Below are 20,444 nucleotides of genomic sequence, written 5' to 3' on the forward strand. Positions count from 1 at the left end.
GATAAGTAAAAATTCCTTCCATCTTTATTTACTTAGCTTTGGAGTGAGATTATTTGAAAGTAATGAGAATTAAGCCTTCAATAACATTAACATGCTCTTAATCTTATTGTTACAATTGCAGTCATTTTATAAATAAGAGCTAGTGATATAGAATTTTAATTTTATTATTCCAAGTGTAATTGAAGTCTTCCATTGTGCATATTTGATAAATCTTGGTTGTGGGCTTTTAAGCAGACTGAGTAAAAGTATTCCTAAATCAAATACTATAGTAATTAAGTTAGATATGAAGAGCAAAAATTTATGAGCAGAGTTCATGATAGATATTTTACATATAAATATTTATAAATATTTTTGAATATTCAAAATCAATCTTAATTTTTTAATTAATGACTTCATATATTCATATGGTTTCCTTTAGTTGGATTTCATTTTTATTTCCTATAACTCTTATCAAAAGAATGTCAACTATTTCCTCACAATTTCAGATGCTACTGCTGGAGCATAGTCTTTGAAAATATGTCTTTAAACATGTCTTTAAAATGTTATATGTTTAGTGATTAAATGTATTGAGGAACTACAATTCACCAAGTACTATGGTAGGCCCTTGGGGATTAAATACTAACTATGATATATACTGTTGCTGCTCTCCTAGGATTTACAGTGTAGGCAGTACAGAGTAATCACTAAAAGCTTGAGTTTTGAAATAAGATGACAATGGGTTTGAATTCCAGGTTTGATACTGGGTAGCTGAGTAACTGCACAAGTTGCTTCATTTGGAAAATGAGAATGATGAAAATAATACTTATAAAGTGGTTGTAAGGATTGAACAAGATATTATATGTATAATCCTTAGCATAGTACTTGGTCCAGAGTAAGTGAATCCCTACATAAATGGCTAGAGAACAGGTCTTTGCAATACTAGACGTCTCTCTAAAGGAGAGGAAGAAAGCACTGTGGAAACGGATTGTCTGATGAATTAATATCATTGTAGGGTCAAAACCCAGGTAGTGAAAACAGTTGAGAACTTCTGAGTTTTATGAAATAGGCTTTTACATCTTATTTGCTTTTGAATGGTGACTTTTCATTTGAATTCTAGGTGATTTACATGGGAAACTGGATGACCTTTTTTTGATCTTCTATAAGGTAAGTGATTATTTTGCTAAATATTTGCAGGATTGTTGGGTAATAGAGAGCAGTCCTAGGGCAGATAACAACATTAATTGTGTTAGAGATATGTACAAATACAAATGTAATATATCCATTTTTATCCAAGAATCTCAAAGATTTATAGAGGCATATATTTTTATTTTTTTAATACACATCTCATAAAATTTGTTTAAAATTTTAATTAGGGTTTTTATTCAATCTTATTACTGCCTGTACATCCACTAGGATTTGTACTTGACTGTATTTATTGTCTTTATTATGTCATAAGTGTCTAGGTAGTAAAGGATGGAGAATAAAGCAGTCTGTTTTATTTTTATTTTGTTCAGAAATGAATATGTCACATACCAGTCTTTTCTGCCAATGCACACTAATGCATGAAAGGAGTTTCCTCTAGTAAGTTCCAGTTGCTCTCTTCTCTACCTTGATTCACCACCTCTGGGCTCAGTTGCTCTTGTAATGCTATGATTCTCTTCATTTATTGCCTTTGGTTTGTGAGAGCTGGCCCAGAGAGTACAAAGCAGCTTGGCTAGCTTGTAGTTTCTCTGCATCTGTTTGATTGGATTTATTTTTTCCTTTGAGTCAAGAGTTGTAACTTGAATGTTACTTCTGCAATGACTAACAGCATACAGAAAACTGATTTTGACGTCCCTGCCTTCACAACGGTACCCTTCAATATTTGTCTTCTGAATGTCTTTTGATTAATATGTTTATTGTCCATTCATCCTTGTCATCTTCACAACTAGCTTGTCAAATAATTGGGCAAAACATAGGTATCTCAGATGGATTGAGAGAAAATATATTCTGATAATTATGATGACCAATCAGTCCACTCTGAGACTTTGAGAGCTTGAGTGAGCCACACAACTTTCATGAATCTGTTTGTTTTTTAGCTGCATTATTATCTTGAACTTCCATGACATAAATTGTCTCAAGAATAAAATAACACAAATATCCAAAAGCATTTTAAAAGTAATTCATTATAATAGAAATGCAAGGTTTTTATTGCATTCATTCAGAATGGAAGCTTGGAAGAGAATGGGCTAGGCCAAATCAAAAGTAGGTGAATGGAGCTGGCACTTAGGAGGAGATTTATTTGAGACTGCAGGCAGCCTAAGCAAGGATATACAGCATGATAGTCAGGGAGTGGGGTCAGAGGAAGTAGTAGGAGGCTCTCCAGGTAGTTGTTTTAGGAATCTCAGGCAAAGATTTTTGGTAGGCAACAGAGGGTACTGGTAAAAGAGTACTTCTTGATGTCAGCCACAGAACTCAAGCTGGGTAGGGAAGGCAGAGAGACCAGTATGGGCCAGTTGATTGAAATAAATAGGAGGATTGAAGGATTGGAATGCTTCCTAGGGTCAGGAAACCCTCTGACTGGGGGACTGGGGGTCAACAGGGCCTTAGGAAGCAGGAAGGGTGGAAAGTTGTAGGGGAAGTAGTCCCAGGTGATGAGAGGGTCCCAGGTGGAGTCTAGAAAGTGAGCAACTGCAGTGAGTGTAAGAGAATGTTGGCAATGAGGAGGGCAAGCATCTGGAAATCAGGTGTGTTAAATGGATTGGCCACATGAACTGAGAGATGAAGAGCTGGGGGGGGGGGGGAGTCTTGTTAGAGGTCTTGGGCCTAAAATGAGCATGGCAAAACATTAGTCTGTTAATGGCTATGGGGAGCAAGCAGACCCTCCCCTACTCTTGACACTGAGGTGTTTTTCCTGGGGAGGAATGGATCCCTTCCTTTCAGAGAGCTGCAGGAGTCAGGAGTCTAGCAGTGTCCTTAAGGGAGACCCAGATTTACAGAGAGAATTCTTTCTTAATGACTTGAAGGTGAAAGGGAATTTATATATTGTGAAATGGGGATTCTACTGTCTAATTGGAAAGCTTTGGGAGAGGTAGATGGATGGATTGGTGAGAGGAAGCCAGGAGTTGTACAGTTTGGGGAATGGGATTTGTTTAACTCAGTACGTAGCTCCATACTAGACAATTACAATCTGAGGAAGGTGTGGAGAGGGGTGGTGGAGAACAATAACACAAAAAAATCTGGTAATTCTTTTTCTAGAGGCTTTGGGATATATATATACAAAGGAAAATAGTTGAGTAAAATAAATTAAGAGAGTAGTCACTAAATTCCTAGGCATTTAGAAAAATTTTCAAGAGGTAGTATTATTAAGGTGTGACCAGGAATAGAGCCCTGGAGTAGACAAATGAAAAAAGAGTATTCTGACATAGTTCTTTAGTTGCATTGGCAAAACTATATGGAGCATATAAAACTGGAAGGTGCTAATGTAAAGATTGAACAGGAGGAGGTAGGTGGTACGAAGTGCTATAAAAGGAACTAAAGGTGAAAATATAGTATTCAAATGAAAGCAAGAAATATTTTGAGAACTAACCAATGACAGTATTCAGGAAGTAGAGATTTGCAAGCCTGGCAATGGCAGAGAGGGGACTACTGTATTATATTTGGGATGGGCTAGGGTAAAGGGAGGTGAGAAGGATATTTGGAAAACAGAAGCATGCCAGAGCCATGGATTAGAATTTTGGCAAACTCTAGTGAGAAGAAGGTAAAATGCATCTCATCTTGGATGTGGAATGAACCACACATTATCAGTTGTCTGATTTAACATGGGAGGCTGAGGGAAGAGCCATTGATGACACTAAGATTTCATTTTAAGAAACTGAAAAGAGATCTAATGTACAACATGAGGACTATAGGTAATAAAATTGTACTTGTATGGGATTCATGCTAAATGAATTGATTTTAAATATGTTTGCTACAAAAACAAAAGAAGGGTAACATGAGATGATGGATGTGTTAATTTGCTGTACTGTAGTTACCTTTTTACTTTCTATATGTATCCTATATCATCATATTGTATTTATTTTAAAAGGAAGAAAATACAATAATATTAACTAAAATATGGAGATAAGATTTGAATAAAACCACTCAAGGAAGAAAATAGCAACTATGATAAAGCACTGGGGCAAAAAAGCTGATCACCAACATAATTTATTAGTATTTTAAATAGTGGGACAACAACAACAAAAAATGCTACAACCATATTATTTTAAAGGAATTTTTGATAACTGAATACAAGACACTACTTTCTCTTATGAGGAAAAAAAAAGAAACCAAAAGGATGGTGTAGTTAATGTTGTCTAAGAAGAAAGAATGACAGGCTGAGCTTGTGATGCTGCTGCTGGGTCACTTAGTTTATGGCAAATGAGTGTTTTAAGACAAAGGTAGTGAAATGAAAGGGTAGAACACACAGATGGGTCTGAGGAAGCTCCAGTAATTGGAAAATGTCAAACTTGCAAAAGTCAGTGTTTTGCCCTTTTCTGTCTCATTTTATGTCTACAGTTTAAATGCATTTTGATAATAATTTGTACAAATATAGTGCTACCTAAAGCCATGAATACAAACTATTCAAGAAATAATGTGTCTATATGAATATATATGACAGTGACATTCCACCTATCCAGATGTCAAACTTCAATCTACTTTCCTTATCTTCACTTATCATTCATATGGTCCCAACCCAGGTTTAAATAAATAGGATCTCTTGAAACATTTGCCTTGAATCTGATGAACTTTATTCACACGGCAGAACCTAAACCCTTACCTAAAGACTAGTGATCATGTATCAGAAAAATCTTTTCTCACACAAAGTTCACACAAGTTTGCCTGCCTGGGTACCCACCCCACAGAAGATTAGAGAGTGGGAGGAGAAGAAGCCAAAGTCAGATATACTGCTAGGAATGAAAAGTAAAATCTCTTCCTGACAATAAGAGGAAATATGGAACTATAAAAATGAGATTGGAAATGAAGTAGCAATATTCAGTGAACTGGAGCTGTGTGGTATAGAGAAAGAAGAGTTCTAGACTTCTCAAAAGTGCCTGAGGGGATGCTTAGATTGATAAGCCTGCATAATCAAGAATGTTTTACAGTATATGGTGTATACTCTGTTAAGAAATGAAGGGAGCAAATGGCACATTTTAAAAACTCCTAGCAAAATGGCTAAAATAATTTAAAAAGATACTTTAGCTTTTAAAAGAGTAAGCTTCAGTGATCCAGAAAATCCGTCTAAGCAATGCTTACAGTATGAATGAGTATCATTATTGGGTCTTAGGAATAGGAAAATGAGGGAACATGAGAAAAGTGAAAGATGAATTGAGAGAAGAGTAATGAGCCAAGGAAGTAGATGAAGAGGAAAGAATGAAGAACCTCTCAAATGACTAGAGAGGTGGAAAATGCTGAATTTCTCTATGTGGCATCAGATACAAAGATTGCCTGTTCAGGGATTACAGCAGGTGCATAACTTAGCAATCACTTCAGAAAAGGGTAGAATTTCTGTGATAGTCTCTGATTCTTACTGCAATACAATGCATCAACAACTCTGAATCCCAATCACATGTAGTGCTTGACTCTGGTTCACTAATGTAAGCCACCAGATTTAGTCACATCAGTATAAAACCACAGGCTCCCAAAGTTCTCTTTAGAACTAGCTAGTGTTCATACATTAACTTATCTTTATTATTTTTTTAAGAGAAACAAAACTTGAATTGTGGGGAATAGTTTGAGAAATGACATCCTGTTGGGGATTTTTGGAGCTATAAATAACCAAAGTTTACATTGTACTATGACTGATTCCTCTCCATCAACCCAAAAGAGAAACCTGTAAAACCTCAGGCTTTGAATTAAGGCAAAATTCTTATTAATCTTTCAATTGGTGTTTTACTGAATACTTTCTTCCTCATCTGTTCTTTTATCCAGTATGGTGTGAGTACGACTACAGGGTTGGAACTTGCTGCAGGCTGAGCAAGAACATAGCCTGAGAGGAAGTTATAATATAGGGTTGCTGAGATACCTCACCACATTATTCTTGTTATCCAAGTGGTTTGTTTGACTTAATATTTCTATCATTATAATTGATCATATGCAGAAACGATCTGTCCACTGATTTATTCATTCACTAAACTTTTATTTGGTCTTTGTAGTGTTCAAGGGATCATGTAAAAACTATAGGAACATACAAAGATGAATACAAAGTCATTCATTTCACATTTTTTATTGGCACATTATAATTGTACATTATAGTAGAATTTGTTGTTACATATTCATACATGCATACAATGTAACAATATAATTGGGTCAACTTTATTCCCCAGTACCTCTCCTTTCCTTTCCCTCTTCCCTTCCCCATCTGCTTCCTGTATTCTACTGGTCTCCCTTCTGTTTTCATCACATACATTTAATAAATACTTTTCTGAATGGGGTACTCTGCTAAAGCTTGGCAGTATATTATGATAAGATATGGTTGTTGGCCTCAAAGATATCTTGGTTCAGTGGGAAGGTTGGCTAATACAAAAGACAAGATGACTGAGAGTCGAATGTGTTATGACTGGGATAAACATGCAGCTCCAAAGGAGCTCATCGGTGGGGCACTTAACTTCATTGAAGAATTCCTAGAAGAGGTGATACTTCTGACAACCCTTTCAGAGAATTTTAATAATTGAGTAGTGCCTAAATCATGAAGTAAAGTTTTAGAGAACCGGGAAAGATGTTACTCTTACATGCTTTTCCTGTGGTGTACTGCAATAAATGATGGAGTTCGCACCAATGATTGTGTGAGTTCCCTCCCACCTCGGTACTGGGGATTGAACCAGCTTTCTACCACTGATCTATATCCCCAGCCCTTTTTATTTTGAGACAGGGTCTCGCTTAGTTGCCTAAGCTAGCCTTATTCTCCTGCCTTAGTGTCTTGAGTATCTGGGATTACAGGTGTGTGTCACTGTGCCTGGTCCAGTGTTTGGGTTCTTTAATATTTAATTATCCTTAAAAATTGTATCATTTAGCACCTTAGTACTGAGACATTTTTAGCTCTTATTCCATCTGGGTTGGAAAAGAATTCTTCCTCCCTGGGTACTATATTCTTAACTATGACAGACCTTTGCTAAAAGGTCAACTTTACATGACTTCAAATATAATTTTATCATCAAGTGAAATAATTTACATATCATTAGTTAGGTCATATTTTTAGATTTTATTTTCTGAAAAGGTTAATTCTAATCAGTCACTTTTGCTTAATTAGATTGACCAATTTGAAATACTTCTTTCAGAGCCTCACCCTTATTAAAATTATATTTTCCCTCATTAAACAGAAAGATTGAAATTTTAGATCAAGTATTGACAAATTGGTTTGTTAAATTGATGCTGTGAGTGGCAACCCCCTGAAGCTGAAAAAGAGATGCACATGGACAGAGAGAAGCTAATTAACTCCTAACCCTGTGGGCATCATACTGATGCTGTCCAGTGGAAGCCACACTGTCTTGTTTTCCTTTCTTTCTCTCTTTTCCACCATCTTTGTCTCCTCGCATGCATCATTTTCCAGCTGTGAAGGTAATCAAACATTTAAAAAAGGTTCTTTATCACTGAGATGCTTCACATTGCCACAGGGATCATCATTTTCCTTTTGAAATTAAGGCAGTATGTTACAATCAGAAGAACAGATCTCTGAAATAGGGTTTGCAAAAGAAATAAATATTAATGTTGAGTTGAGGTCCAGAGGTTATTGTTTGATGTGCCTTGGGAGAATGTCCAAAAAATGTTAGGATAACTTCCAGATGTCTGTTGTAAAATACTTCAGTAGGTAATAGGTGAGAATATAGAGAAATATTTTTGTGTCTATTCAAGTTAATTAGTTGTGGTCTGCTATCCCTCTACCTTGCAAGATATTTGAATTCAGAATTGTAGTTTCTCTGGGTTTTTTGTTTTGTTTTGTTTTGTTTTTGTATCTGTCAACTTAATCTCAATGCCATAGATGGTTTGTTATATATCATCTGCAGAATGATTCAGCATTTGGTTTAGTGGAACTAAGTGATGGATGGGTTATAGCATCAGTTTTTGCTCCTTTGAAGGAAGCCCAGAGAAACCTCAGGAACCAGAAGCATTAGTTCTTCATTGTCTTGTCTGTTTTACACTTCCCTTATTATTCTAATACTAAAATATATTCTAACTCAGACTGTACATAGTAATTTGACTAATACTGAACCTATAAGACAGATATTATACATCCAAATAAGCCTTGTCTGTTTTGGAGCCATTGCCTTGAGAAGCTTAACACTTACAGGAGTTCAGTATGCATTCAGAACTGCTTTTAAAGTCACTTTCAGAGACTGTAACATATTCTACTGAATGAACTTCATTATCACAAATCTTAGTCTTTTGAAGTTGTGTAATTTTTTGAAAAGGTTAAAACTTGTCGTTGTCAAATGTGCTATGTAAGGAGGATGGCCTAGCTGACTGTTAACTATTTTTGGCTTAAAATGAAGTTTAACTAAAGAAATCTATTATTCTTTGCTCATAGTGGAAGTTAAATAAGACAGAGGTAGCAAACACTCCACCTCTAACAAAGTTTGGTTTAACTGGAGATGAAAAAATTTTAATACAAGAAAATCTGTCATCACAGTGGAAAACATGTTTACCATCCAAATGTAATACATTTAGACTGTTGAATGTTTTCCTCAAATTTTGAATTAAGGTTATGCTGGTTTCATGAAATGAATGGGAGAAATCTTTCTATTGTTTGGAGTAATTTAAATTTCTAGTTCTCAAACTCAAATTTGTCTATACACATTGTAATCACCCAGGTGCTTTTAATATTCAGGCAAGGTTGGGAGGCATGGGTTTAAACAACATTAAAACTATTTGGTATTAAAAATTGAGAATAGAGTCTGCTATAAAACCACATGAGCCATGCATTGTTTCAAGTTTTCTAGTTCTTTTGAATCCATTTTGATGTTTTTTTTTTTAAGGAAATCAATGATCTTTTTTACATTTAAAAAATTTTTACTTTTCTCTAAGTTTTTAAAAACTTTAACCTTGTTTTTTATTCTTTTTTAACTTAATCCTGAATCAGGCTTATGATAGTTTTGTAAATTTGATTGGTTCTTTTAAAGAACCAACCTTTGGATTTATATATTTTCTTTTTCCTGAATTTTAGCTTTTATTTGCTTGATTCTATTGTTCTTTTTCTACTTTATTTAGATGAATTAATCTCTCATAATAATGAAATGACATTTCTAATTTTAATTGGCCCTTCCATGGAACTTGTAATTTTATTTTTAATTTTCTCTTTGATCCAATGCTTATCAAGACTACAATTATTCATTTTCAAGGATCTAAATTCAAGAAGCTAGAATTTTTCTAATCATACTTTATTTCAAATTTTACTGGATTATGAGAAAATGTCCTAAGAAATGTTTTTTATTTTGAATTTGTTGAGGGTTTCTTTAAAGCCTTAAAGGTTGAGTCTCATGAAGACTTCATGTACATAAGAAAAATTAATTGTATTTTCTATTTATAAAATTCTCCATATAGCTATTAAAACATGTTTATTGATTGTATATTCAATTTTTGCATATTTTTTCTATTGTATCTAACTGTGTGTATTATATATTGCTTTGTAACAAGCTACCCTGATACTTAGTGCCTTAAAGTTACCAAATTTAATCTCTAATAATTCCTGTGGGTCAGAAATTTGTGTGCATCTTATTTGGGTCATTCCAGCTCAGGGTTTCTTCATGGGGAGACAATCAGACTATTATAGGTCAGGGCTACAGACACCTGAAAGTTTGGCTGAAGCTGGAGGACCCATTTACAAGGTAACTAAGTCACATGGCTATAGACGAAACATTTCATTTCCTTGCTGAACTCATGAACCTCTCCACAAGGCTGTCTGAGTATTCTCATGATATAGCTGTTGTCTTTCCCTAAAGTGTGTGATCCAGGAGTAAGAATAGGCAGGAAGCTACAGTGTCTTTTATGACTTAATTTCCAAAGTTGCACATTATCACTTTTGTTTTTTTTTCCTTTTCTCATGAGCAAGCTAGAAGCAGGTCACTAAGTCTGGCCTACACTCAAGGGGAAGCAAATGAGGCTTCACCTTTTAAAGGGAATGTTACAGAATTTATGGCCATTATTTTAACCTTTTTTCCCCTTTTTGATACTGGGGATCAAACCCAGCATCTAACACATGCTAGACAGGTGCTCTACCATTGAGCTACATCCCTAGCCCTGACATCTGGGTAATTCACACATAGTGAACAAGCAAAAACTTGTTCTTTTGTATAGTGACTACAAACTCATGAACTGTAACTTTTTCATAAAGTGTCTTTTATTATGACATAATGTTGCTTTGTGACACCATTTAACAGTTTAATCTTAAAATCCACTCTGTTGAGTATTTAATATTTCCACTTTTTTCTCTTTATTGCATTTACCTTGTTTTCCATTTCCCTTATCTACTTTCTTCATGTATATTTCTCATGAGCAAATTGTATCTGAGTTTTGTGTTTTAACACTTTCTAGTAATCTTGGCATTTTAATGGAAATTTAACCCATTTACATTTAGTATAACTATGGGTATATTTGAAAATTTTCCTTCTATTCTACTTTACTATTTAACTTTGTTTTATCATTTTCATTTCTTTTTTTCCCTTTTGGTAAAGTTTTCTTTTCTTGAGATAGGGCCTTGCTATGTTGCCCCAGGCTGGCCTCAAACTCATGATCCTCCAGCTTCAACCTGAGTAGCTGGGTAACTGTACTCAGTTTGAAGTGTTTTTTTTTTTTTTTTTTTTGCATTTGGAATGTGTACTGTGCTTTTCCATTCAGTGGTGATTACCTTCCAATGACATTCCTAGAAATGACATTTCTCAAATAGCTCTAAATATATTCTTCTACTATGATCCTCTCACTTTTCCTGTAAGAGAAATCTTTATTTTTGTACTTTCCATATTCCTCATACAAAGAATATTTGTAGAACATTTTACTTTACTTCTCTGATGTTCCCTGCAAAGCCTAGCTTTTGCTTATGCCATATTTCTAGGTCTTGACCATTATTAATTTTTATTTATTTAGTGTGAATAATTTACTTTTTTAAAAAAATAATTTTCTACTTATAGAATACTTTCCTAGTATTTAAATGCAAGTTTCATAGTATCATATTGATTTATATTATATGAATATATTTCAAGGTTCATTGTTCACATCTATATTCTTTCCTCTTGGTCTTTTCCTAGCTTGAGGATATTTTACTTGTTGCTACTGTTATTTGTTTAGAGTATTTTCTTGAGTGTTTTCCTCTATGGGTCATATGGTTATTATCTTCAGTGAATGTAAGCTCCTTGAATACAAAGACTTTGTATTATTTACTTCTGTGTTCCTAGCACCTAAAACTGTGCCTGGTATGTTGCAAGCAATCAATACATGTTCATTGTTTTTGTGTATTAGATCACTAAATATTCATATATGTCTTTCTTTCACTCTGAAGAACATTTATGTTGTTGGTGGTTTGTGATCCCTTATACATCTGCAAATTTTCTATCACCCTGAGATGTTAATGATGTCTTGGTCAATATAGATTCTTGGTTTATAGTCCTTTTCTCTCTTTAATTTATAGATTTTCTTCTACCATCTCCTACCTCCCACTACTATAGATGCTAAGTCTGATGCCAGGCTGATTCTTTTCCCTTTGTAACTTGTTCTTTCTGGCTTCTTCTGAGGTTGTTACCAGGGAACAGGATTTTTCTTTTCCACTAACTATGTATAAGAGTCATGAGTTCTTTCAAATGCCTTCTTCTAAGACTCTTACCAGGAAATAGAAGTTTTTCTTTCCTGTTAATTATGCATAGGAGTCATGAACTCTTTCAGACTTCAAACTGAAGTCTTTTAACTGTAGAAAAATTCTTTTATTTTTATAATTATTATTTCTTTTCTATCTTCTTTTCTCTGATTCTGGAATGCTTATTATTGGCATATTAGGTCTCTTGGCTCTGAAACTCTCTAATCTCATATTTATTTATGAATTCTATCATTTTGCTTTTTGTTCAGTGTGGGAGATTTTTTACCTGTTTACTCTTCGATAATGTAATTTACAGCCTTTTTTTTGCTAATCCACTGTTATTTTAAATTTGAATAGCATATATTTAATGCCAAGAATTTTTAATTTTTTCTTCTTTCTTTCTTTTTTTTTTTTTTTCTTTTGTGGTGCTGGGGATTGAACCCAGGGCCTTGTGCTTGCGAGGCAAGTACTCTACCAACTGAGCTATATCCCCAGCCCTGTTCTTCCTTATATGCTCTTCTTATCATTTAAAAAATAGAGCTGTTCTCTGTCTCCTCCAGCAGTCCTGTTTCATTAGGGGTTGTCTACTTTAACACATCTGATTGGTCTTCTTCTCTCTGGTTGCTAGAGTCTCTTAATTACTAGCTTATTTCTGTTTTCTATTTTCTGCTTAAGGTAGCTCAAGCCTCTCCAGAGGTGGAGGCACAACAGTTTCTATTCCTGCATAAAGAATGTGAAAGGAAGTCTCTGTGTTTCTAGGTGCTCCTAAATACAAGCATTCATGCCTTTTTAGCTTTTGATATGTGAAAGAAGCTTCCCTATACCTTTTCTAGTAAGATCTAACATTCTAACCCACCCAACTAGGACTACCCACATGCTCTGAGCAGAGTTGCCCCTTAGTCAAGGTGTCTAAGGGTCCCCTCAGCCTTAGTCCTTCTCCGTTCTCACCCCAGGGTTTTCTGCTGTTGCCCCTTTAGCCCCATTCAGAGCCTAGGTGTCACAACAGTCTGTAGCCTCCAGCACCCCTCCTGCTCCTCCAGTTACTCACCCCAGCCAGCTGAAACCTGGGGAAAGGAAGAGTGTCAGAGATGCTGAGTCCTTCCCCTTTTAAGTTTTGATGAGCAGTAACCTAAATTTTTGCAGCTGGTTACACTATCTAAGCCCTGCATGAATAAGGTTATGTGAATTAATATATTAAGAAAGTGTAAAATAATGAAATCTTAAAATCAGAAGTAGCATGAAGGTCTACAATAAAATTAATCTCTTCATTTGTATAGTGCTTTATAGTTTTTATATGGTTATATACATATAATTTCATTTGAGTTCTAAAATAGTCCTGAATGGTAAGTAGGGAAGAAATCATTACCATTTTAAAGATGAATAAAAGGTAAAATAACATGCCCAAGGATACCTGAGTAATATGTGGAGGTGAACTAGAGTATTAGTCTTCTTACACCATGCTAGTGTTTGTTTGTTTCCACTTACCTTCAGAACATTGTTACATTGCATAAATGATTTCTGAAATCCCTAAGTTATGTGTTGTAACCTGTATTATAGTTTTTCAGCTACTTTTATTATACTGATATGAACAATCTAAAATGTACATAAATAGTAGGATGTTGAGTGTAAAGTAATAAAACTTTCTTATGCAGTTTGAAATCTATCAAAGAAGAATTTGAAAATAGTTTGAAAAAGATTAAGAATGTATTATTTCCTGAAGGTTAAATTTTTTGAAGGAAAACAATGCATTTTGATGTATGAGTACCTAGATTTTTCTCTTTGTAATACATTTTTCAAACATTTGAATTTATCTTACTATGCAGGAGAAATGCACTCAGACATTTTCTTATCAGGTGTGACACTGAGAAAATGTAACCATGTTATATATGTTTGTTTTGTCTTGGTTTTGTACTGTAGAAGTACATGAATTAATAGCTTTTATAAAACCAGTCCTGTGTCCTTATCTCAGCTCCTTTTCAATATTAACATTGTCTTTAAAATATTATCTCATTCAATGCTGTGGCTCATGCCTGTAATCCCAACTACTTGGGAGACTGAGGTATGGGGAATCACAAGTTCAAAACCAGCCTCTGCAACTTAGTCAGACCCTGTCTCAAAATAAAAAATAAGAATAGGTTGAAATATAGCTTAGTGGTAGAATACCCCTGATTCAATCCCCAGTACTGGAGGAAAAAAAAAGTATCTCATACTTAAGAGTGAGATTAAAAATATCTAGTGACTAATATGGCCCTGTCAGCAATCAGCCAGAATAACATTGCTTACTATAGACACTAGATGGGCTCACAAGTACACCGGCCCTACACCCAGTCATATCACATGGCATATTCCACTTGCCTGGGAACTTCATATCCATTCTCACAGGTGATCCAGGGAGGGATATAGTATCATCTTCCTTTTGCAAATTGAGGGTATAGTAGCCCAAAGAATTTAGATGTAGGCCCCCTTGAATGAAAGATTTCTGGCTGTTAGTTCAGTGTTCTACCCTGGATAGAAGTTTCCCTCTTTGTAGAGGAGAAAGAAGAGATGACAGCAACAATTTTTGATGGGACAATTATTAACTCATTTTAGAGGAAACTCATAGTAGGTGGTGGGTAGAATGAGCAACCCCTGACACATACTCCCTGGAATCTTCCTGTCCCAAGCTTCACTTTCAGGTCCCTTGCAGGAGATGCCTACCCTGGAAGAGGGAAACTGGCTCAAGTGGGTGAGCAGATTTTTTTCCAATGAAAGAACAAATTCAGCCTCTTTTCTCCATATTCAGGAACATTACACACAAAGCCTTACTTGAAAACAGCAACATTAGTTTAACTGTTTGTTTTCCCTCCTTTCTTCTTTCCACAGAATGGTCTCCCATCGGGGAACAACCCGTATGTTTTTAATGGTGATTTTGTAGATCGAGGCAGTAACTCCATAGAGGTCCTCATGGTCTTGCTTGTGAGTTTTCTTGTCTACCCCAATGACCTGCATTTGAACAGAGGAAATCATGAGGATTTTATGATGAATATGAGGTAACCTTAGCCTTTAGATTTCCTCTTTTATTTCCCACTCTGGAAAAATGCTGCCATGTTTAGTTCCCAGCAGAGAGTTAGAAGCAAGGGTAGAGGAGGAGAGATGAGGGGAATCTCAAGGAAGACTTCAATTCTTAGCCCTATTTAAAACCCCCAGTCTTCAACTGAGGGTTAATTGCTCTAAAGCCCCCTTATTATCTGTTCTTCTAGTCCTATTCTTCCTTCTCTCTTTTATCATGTTCTTTTCCTTTCTCCCATACCCACCCTTCACAGACCAAAATACATGTTAGATAGGTATATTAGGCCAATCTGGAGGTATGATATGTTCTATGAGCAGATTTAAATGGCATTGTCCTGTTGTTACTCTTTTGGCTTGCCTCAAATATTGTCTCGGAAACTAGCACCATGTTTTATATTGATGTGTATATTTTTTTATGGTAATTGCTTTTGGCATAGTTGTTGACAAACATTTTTTGAGAACAGCTGTAACATAGCATTTCAGCTATCTAACTTACTAAAGGTTTGAGGAATAAAGACTGGTTAAATGGCTTAAGAATTTTTGCTGAAAGGCACAGAGGTAACAAATGTTCCTGTTTCCCTTTTTCCTTTTTATTTTTATCTCTCTCTTTTTTTTTTTTGATACCAGGAATTGAAGTCAGGGACACTCAACCATTGAGCCTTATCCCCAGCCCTATTTTGGGGTCTCACTGAGTTGCTTAACGCCTCACCCTTGCTGAGACTGACTTTGAACTCACGATCCTCCTGCCTCAGCCTCCCAAGTCATTGGGATTACAGGCGTGCATTGCTGTGCCTGACTCATCTCTCATTTTATGAAAAACAAAAATCAGTTTGTTCTTGGATAGTAGAAAGTATGGCATGTTTCATGCCTTTGGGCCCAGGCTTTTGGGTACCTTAATCAAAGCTCAGCAACAAATTAGTTTTGTCTTTGGGACAGTTTTGACACCTTGTCTGAGTATAGAGTTTCAATTCTATTTCTCAAAGTATAAGAAAACAAGTGCTAAGACTATGAAGAAAGAAAATCCCAGGACTATTATCAGAAACCCATATAAAATAGCTCAGTACTTTTATTTGGGCCTGCCATTTATCCTTTCATTTATTCAGTTAGCCAGATATATTTATGTAGTGCCTATAATAGTTAATGAAAGAGTCATAACCCTCACCCACATCTAACAGGAAAAACACACATTGAGCAGGGCTTTCAAATGTGATGAGTTGATAAAGGGGGATCCAACCTTGTCTGAAGGGTGATGGAAAATTTTCCTGTGGAAGTACTAGCCTGAGACTTGAAGGATGAATTAGGTAGTTGAGAGAGAGGAACGTCAGGGGGATGGGAACAGTATTTCACAGTGAGGGGATGGCTTATGCAGAGTTTGAGACAAGACTTTTTAGACTTGAGAGTTCAGGAAGGCAGAAGCATAGAATGAAGGATAAGGTGGTGCCTAATAGGGTTGGAGATGTAAGAAGTGGTTGGATGGTACAAAGGAATTTGCACTATTTTCTAAGGACAAGAGAATGTCATTGAAAGATATCATAAAATTTGTGTTTTAAAATGTAACAGGAAAAGGCTGTGGATGTAGCTCAGTGGTAGATTGTTTGGCTAGCATGTGTGAGGTCCTGGGTTCATTGCCCAATACTGGGGAAAAAAAGTGATTTTAAGAAGGGCAACAGCAAGAGTGGATACAGGGAAGTCAATTAGGAAGTAGTTGAAGAGATAGATGTTAGATTCTTACTTAGACTAGGGTGGTAGTAATAGAGATGCAAAGAAATAAATTCAAGAGGACTTTAGGCAATGAAGATTTAAGGGTCAATAACTTGATTTGGGGGACTTGAAAGAGGAAGAAATCAAGGATGATTTCCAGATTCCTGGCTGGAGTTTTCGGGTACAGCCTGGAATCATTCTGAAGGAGAATAGTAAGTTCAGTTTGGGGTGAGCTGATCTGAGGTGCTGTTGAGTAGACAGTTGAGTATATGTACAGAGATCAGAAATTAAGTGTAGCCTGGAGTATGATCCTGTGGTATTGACAATAGGTAGTAACTGAAGCCCTGGCTGGATAGGGATGTGATTGCTAAGGGAGAAAGTGAAGGGAGGAGAGGATTTGGGACAGAGTCTGAAGGATTTAAGACTAGGTAGAGGAGAAGAACTTGCAAAGGAGATTCAGAATAGCCAGAAAAGTAGGAGGAAAAACCAAGAGAGTTTACTGTTGTAAAATCTAAGAGGAGTTTTCCAGAAGGATGGTATAGTCAACTGTATTTAGTGTTTCAGAGAGAATGAGAAAGGTGAGAACTACAAAATGTACATTGGTTTAGCAACATAGAAACCTTTGGTGAGTACTGGGGTGAATTCATCTCGAAAACTGTAGAAGCCTGGTGTGACATGATTTGCATGGAAACTTAGGGTGAGTGTGCTGTTTCTACTTTATCTTGTTGGGTATTAAGTGTACATACTGTTATCCTAAAGCAAGGAAAAGTAATTGAAATTTTTTCCATTATTAAATTTCCCTTAGCTACTGCTAGTCAGACATTAATGTTCCTGATACTTTCTATTAAAAAAAAGCCCCGAATACCATTCATTACAGGACCTATATCAGAGAAAGCATAAAGAGACAGCTTTTTATCTTCTAGGCTTTTGTTCATCTTTGTTTAATCTTTTCATTTTTTCTGATCATTTACTGTAAGATATAGGATGTCTGAGAAATTCTATCTAAATGAAAAACCTTCTCCCACACAGCTTCCTCAGCTGCTGCAGTACACTTTCAAAAGACTTGCAGTCCTTTTTTTTTAAGTTAAATATTTTTAGGTGTAGATGGACACAATACTTTTATTTTATTTTTATTTATTTTTTGTGATGCTGAGGATTGAACCCAGTGCCTCACACATGCTAAGCAAGCACTCTAACCACTTAGCTATAACCCCAGCCCCGACTTGCAGTCTTTGCACAACTCATGCCTATCACATGTTTTCTAAGTTGTCTTATAATTATTTCATGAAAAATTATTTTCTTTTCCCAATATGCTATAACCTCCTTGAGGGTGGGAACATGTCATTGATTGCTTTTGTTCTTTCCCATTATGCCTAGCAAAGACTCTGGTAAGTAACAGTTCCAACTGAAGTCTGATTTCTTAAGTTCCTAGTATAGGTGATAGTGAGATATCAAGGACTCCCCTTTTTTTCATGACTCATGTAAATAAGAGTGATCAACAATTAATTATTTAAATGCTCACCTTTTTTAAGGTATGGCTTTACAAGAGAAATCTTGAGTAAATACAAGGTAAGAGTCAAACTTTTAATTTTTTTGCATTCTCTTTGTTGTTTATGCAGAGATATTAAAAACAAAAAACAAATCAATAAAGACAAGATTATTGCTTTAGGAAAGGTGATGGGCCAGTTACTCAGAATTTATGCCAATAAAATAGAGGAATAGTAAGAAGTTCTTACTACTCAGAGTCCCCCCAACTCTCCCTGGACTAAACCACACTTTTTTATTGTGACCTTTGTATTGGTTTCAGTGTAGATACAAACATATTCCATTGTTTTAAAGGTACCCACTGGGGATTTTTTTTTTAAACTCAGGTATGGTAAAATAGGCAGACACAGAAATGACTGTCATGAAAGAAAAGGTTTTTATTCATAGTTTCCTAGAAGTAGGAGGCACTGCATGCCACACTGGGAGGACCATGTGGAGAAGTACCAGAGTCCATCAGAAGGCAGAGGGAGCCAAGGGAAAACATGGACAAGAACCTTTTCTGTGGTTTTCATGGGAAGGAACTGGCAAGGTGTCTCAGTGTAATAAAGTTTAAGATTGACTAGTTTGCATAATGTCAGCTTACTGTGGAGCATGAGTTGTCCCTAGTTGTCTGGTAGCTGGCCCTGGGTGATTAGGCATAATGGCCCTAAGTGTGAGAGCCTAACAAAAGATGTTATTGAAGGTGTGGGTTCTGGATTGGTTGGTTTGCATGTGAAAGGTGAGTCATTTATTGTCTCTAGCCCTGGGAGGGGCAGTGTGTGGGATTGGCACTCCCCAAGATGTCTAAATATCAAAAATACAGAATAAAAACCATGATTAATACATGGTAGTTGATTAGTGACTCCTTGGTGACTTCCTTTGGGCGGCATGAATACTTGTATTTTGTCCATGCATTGGGACTGTTCAATAAGCTGGACCTATCAGAAAAATGAAACTTACTCAAGTTCTTACTTACAGTTGCATGGAAAAAAAATCTTGCAAATCTTGGAAGAAGTCTATACCTTGCTCCCAATTGGTACTATTATTGACAATGAAATTCTGGTGATACATGGCGGGATATCTGAGTCCACAGATTTGAATTTACTCCACCGCCTAGAGAGAAGCAAAGTAAGAATATTTGCATGAATCATATCTCAGAGGTTTATAACAATATGTACCTCTTTTCATTTATCATTTTGAATTGATTTGAATTTTAGTGGTGGTTTTAATTCTGAAAAGATTAGTACAAATTTTAAGAAAATCTATGATTGCATTTATGATAAAGAACTAAATGGGTAACTTCTATATATGGAAAATAGTTTCTTAAAAAATTTATGTTGAAAGTGGAAAAATGAGAAAATGTTGGCTTTTTATATAGTTTGTAAAAGTGAAAAATTTTGATTTTTAAAAGTTAAAATATCCATTAATTCATCTACATGGTATAAAATGCATATAATATAAAATTTACCACTGCAACCATTTTAAAGTTTATAGTTCAATTGCATTAAGTACATTCACATTTTTGTGCCACCATCACCACTATGACCACCATCCATATACAGAATTTTTCATCTTCTAAGACTGAAACTATACACATTATATAATAACTCCCCATTCTCCTCCTCCCTCCAGCCATAGTAACCAGTATTCTATTTTCTGTCTCTATGAATTTGACTACTCTGGGTACCTTGTATAAGTAGAATCATACGGCAGTTTTAAAAATATGATTTTCCTTATACTTCAAATGGATCAGGATAATTATTTTTTAAATACTTAACTGTAAATAAGTGTATTAAATACAGCAAAGGCAGAAAAGGAACCTGTATAGAACCTCTGAGAGAAGTGGCTATGTGGTATCTGTAAATATTCCACACCTAGTGAAGGGCTTCTTGGATGGGCCTTATAGGGAAATAGGAGTTGTCTTCCTCCTCTACCAGAGCTAAGCTGGAGCCTCCAGACTAGAGACTGAAGGGGTGCCACATGGGCATGAGGACCAATGGAGCTATGAAGCCAAATGATGGCATATGGTCTTAGTGGGAAACCTGAATCATTACACCTCAGGAATGATAATCAACTTCCAACCAATCTACACAGGCAGATCTAGAGCTGGAATTGAATCTGATAGAGACAGAAATGTGACCCCATTGCACCTTGAGGTTTTGGAGTCTCTATACCTTTATACACATGTGAGCTATAATATTGGCGTTATCATCTTTTCATACTTTTAATTTAAGCTTAATATAACTGAAACTAGGTCAGATGCCCTTTATATACTTTCAGGCCTCTTGTATATATCCTTTATAACAGTCACCAAAATAATAAGGATTCATGGGACTGTTCTTACTATATTCCCCCGCTTCTTCCGTTCACTGATAATACCTCAGCATGTGAGATA

At 35.6% G+C, this 20,444-nt stretch overlaps 1 protein-coding gene across 9 annotated transcripts in view; it reads left to right on the plus strand.

Moving 5' to 3' along the window:
* Window positions 1-20,444, plus strand: part of Ppef1 (protein phosphatase with EF-hand domain 1) — a 112,668-nt gene that overhangs the window by 60,265 nt on the left and 31,959 nt on the right. For all 9 annotated transcript variants that reach the window (XR_007106401.1, XM_047535884.1, XM_047535883.1 and 6 more), the window contains 4 exons: window positions 1,097-1,143; window positions 14,639-14,805; window positions 18,058-18,094; window positions 19,028-19,177. Coding sequence is in view for 8 of the 9 variants with exons in the window: in XM_047535884.1 (XP_047391840.1) it covers window positions 1,097-1,143; window positions 14,639-14,805; window positions 18,058-18,094; window positions 19,028-19,177 (401 nt within the window). In the remaining variant the exon portion in view is untranslated. The remainder of the gene's footprint in view (window positions 1-1,096; window positions 1,144-14,638; window positions 14,806-18,057; window positions 18,095-19,027; window positions 19,178-20,444) is intronic.

The sequence above is a fragment of the Sciurus carolinensis genome, chromosome X (genome assembly GCF_902686445.1).
Source record: "Sciurus carolinensis chromosome X, mSciCar1.2, whole genome shotgun sequence".
In the NCBI taxonomy this organism is placed as follows: domain Eukaryota; kingdom Metazoa; phylum Chordata; class Mammalia; order Rodentia; family Sciuridae; genus Sciurus; species Sciurus carolinensis.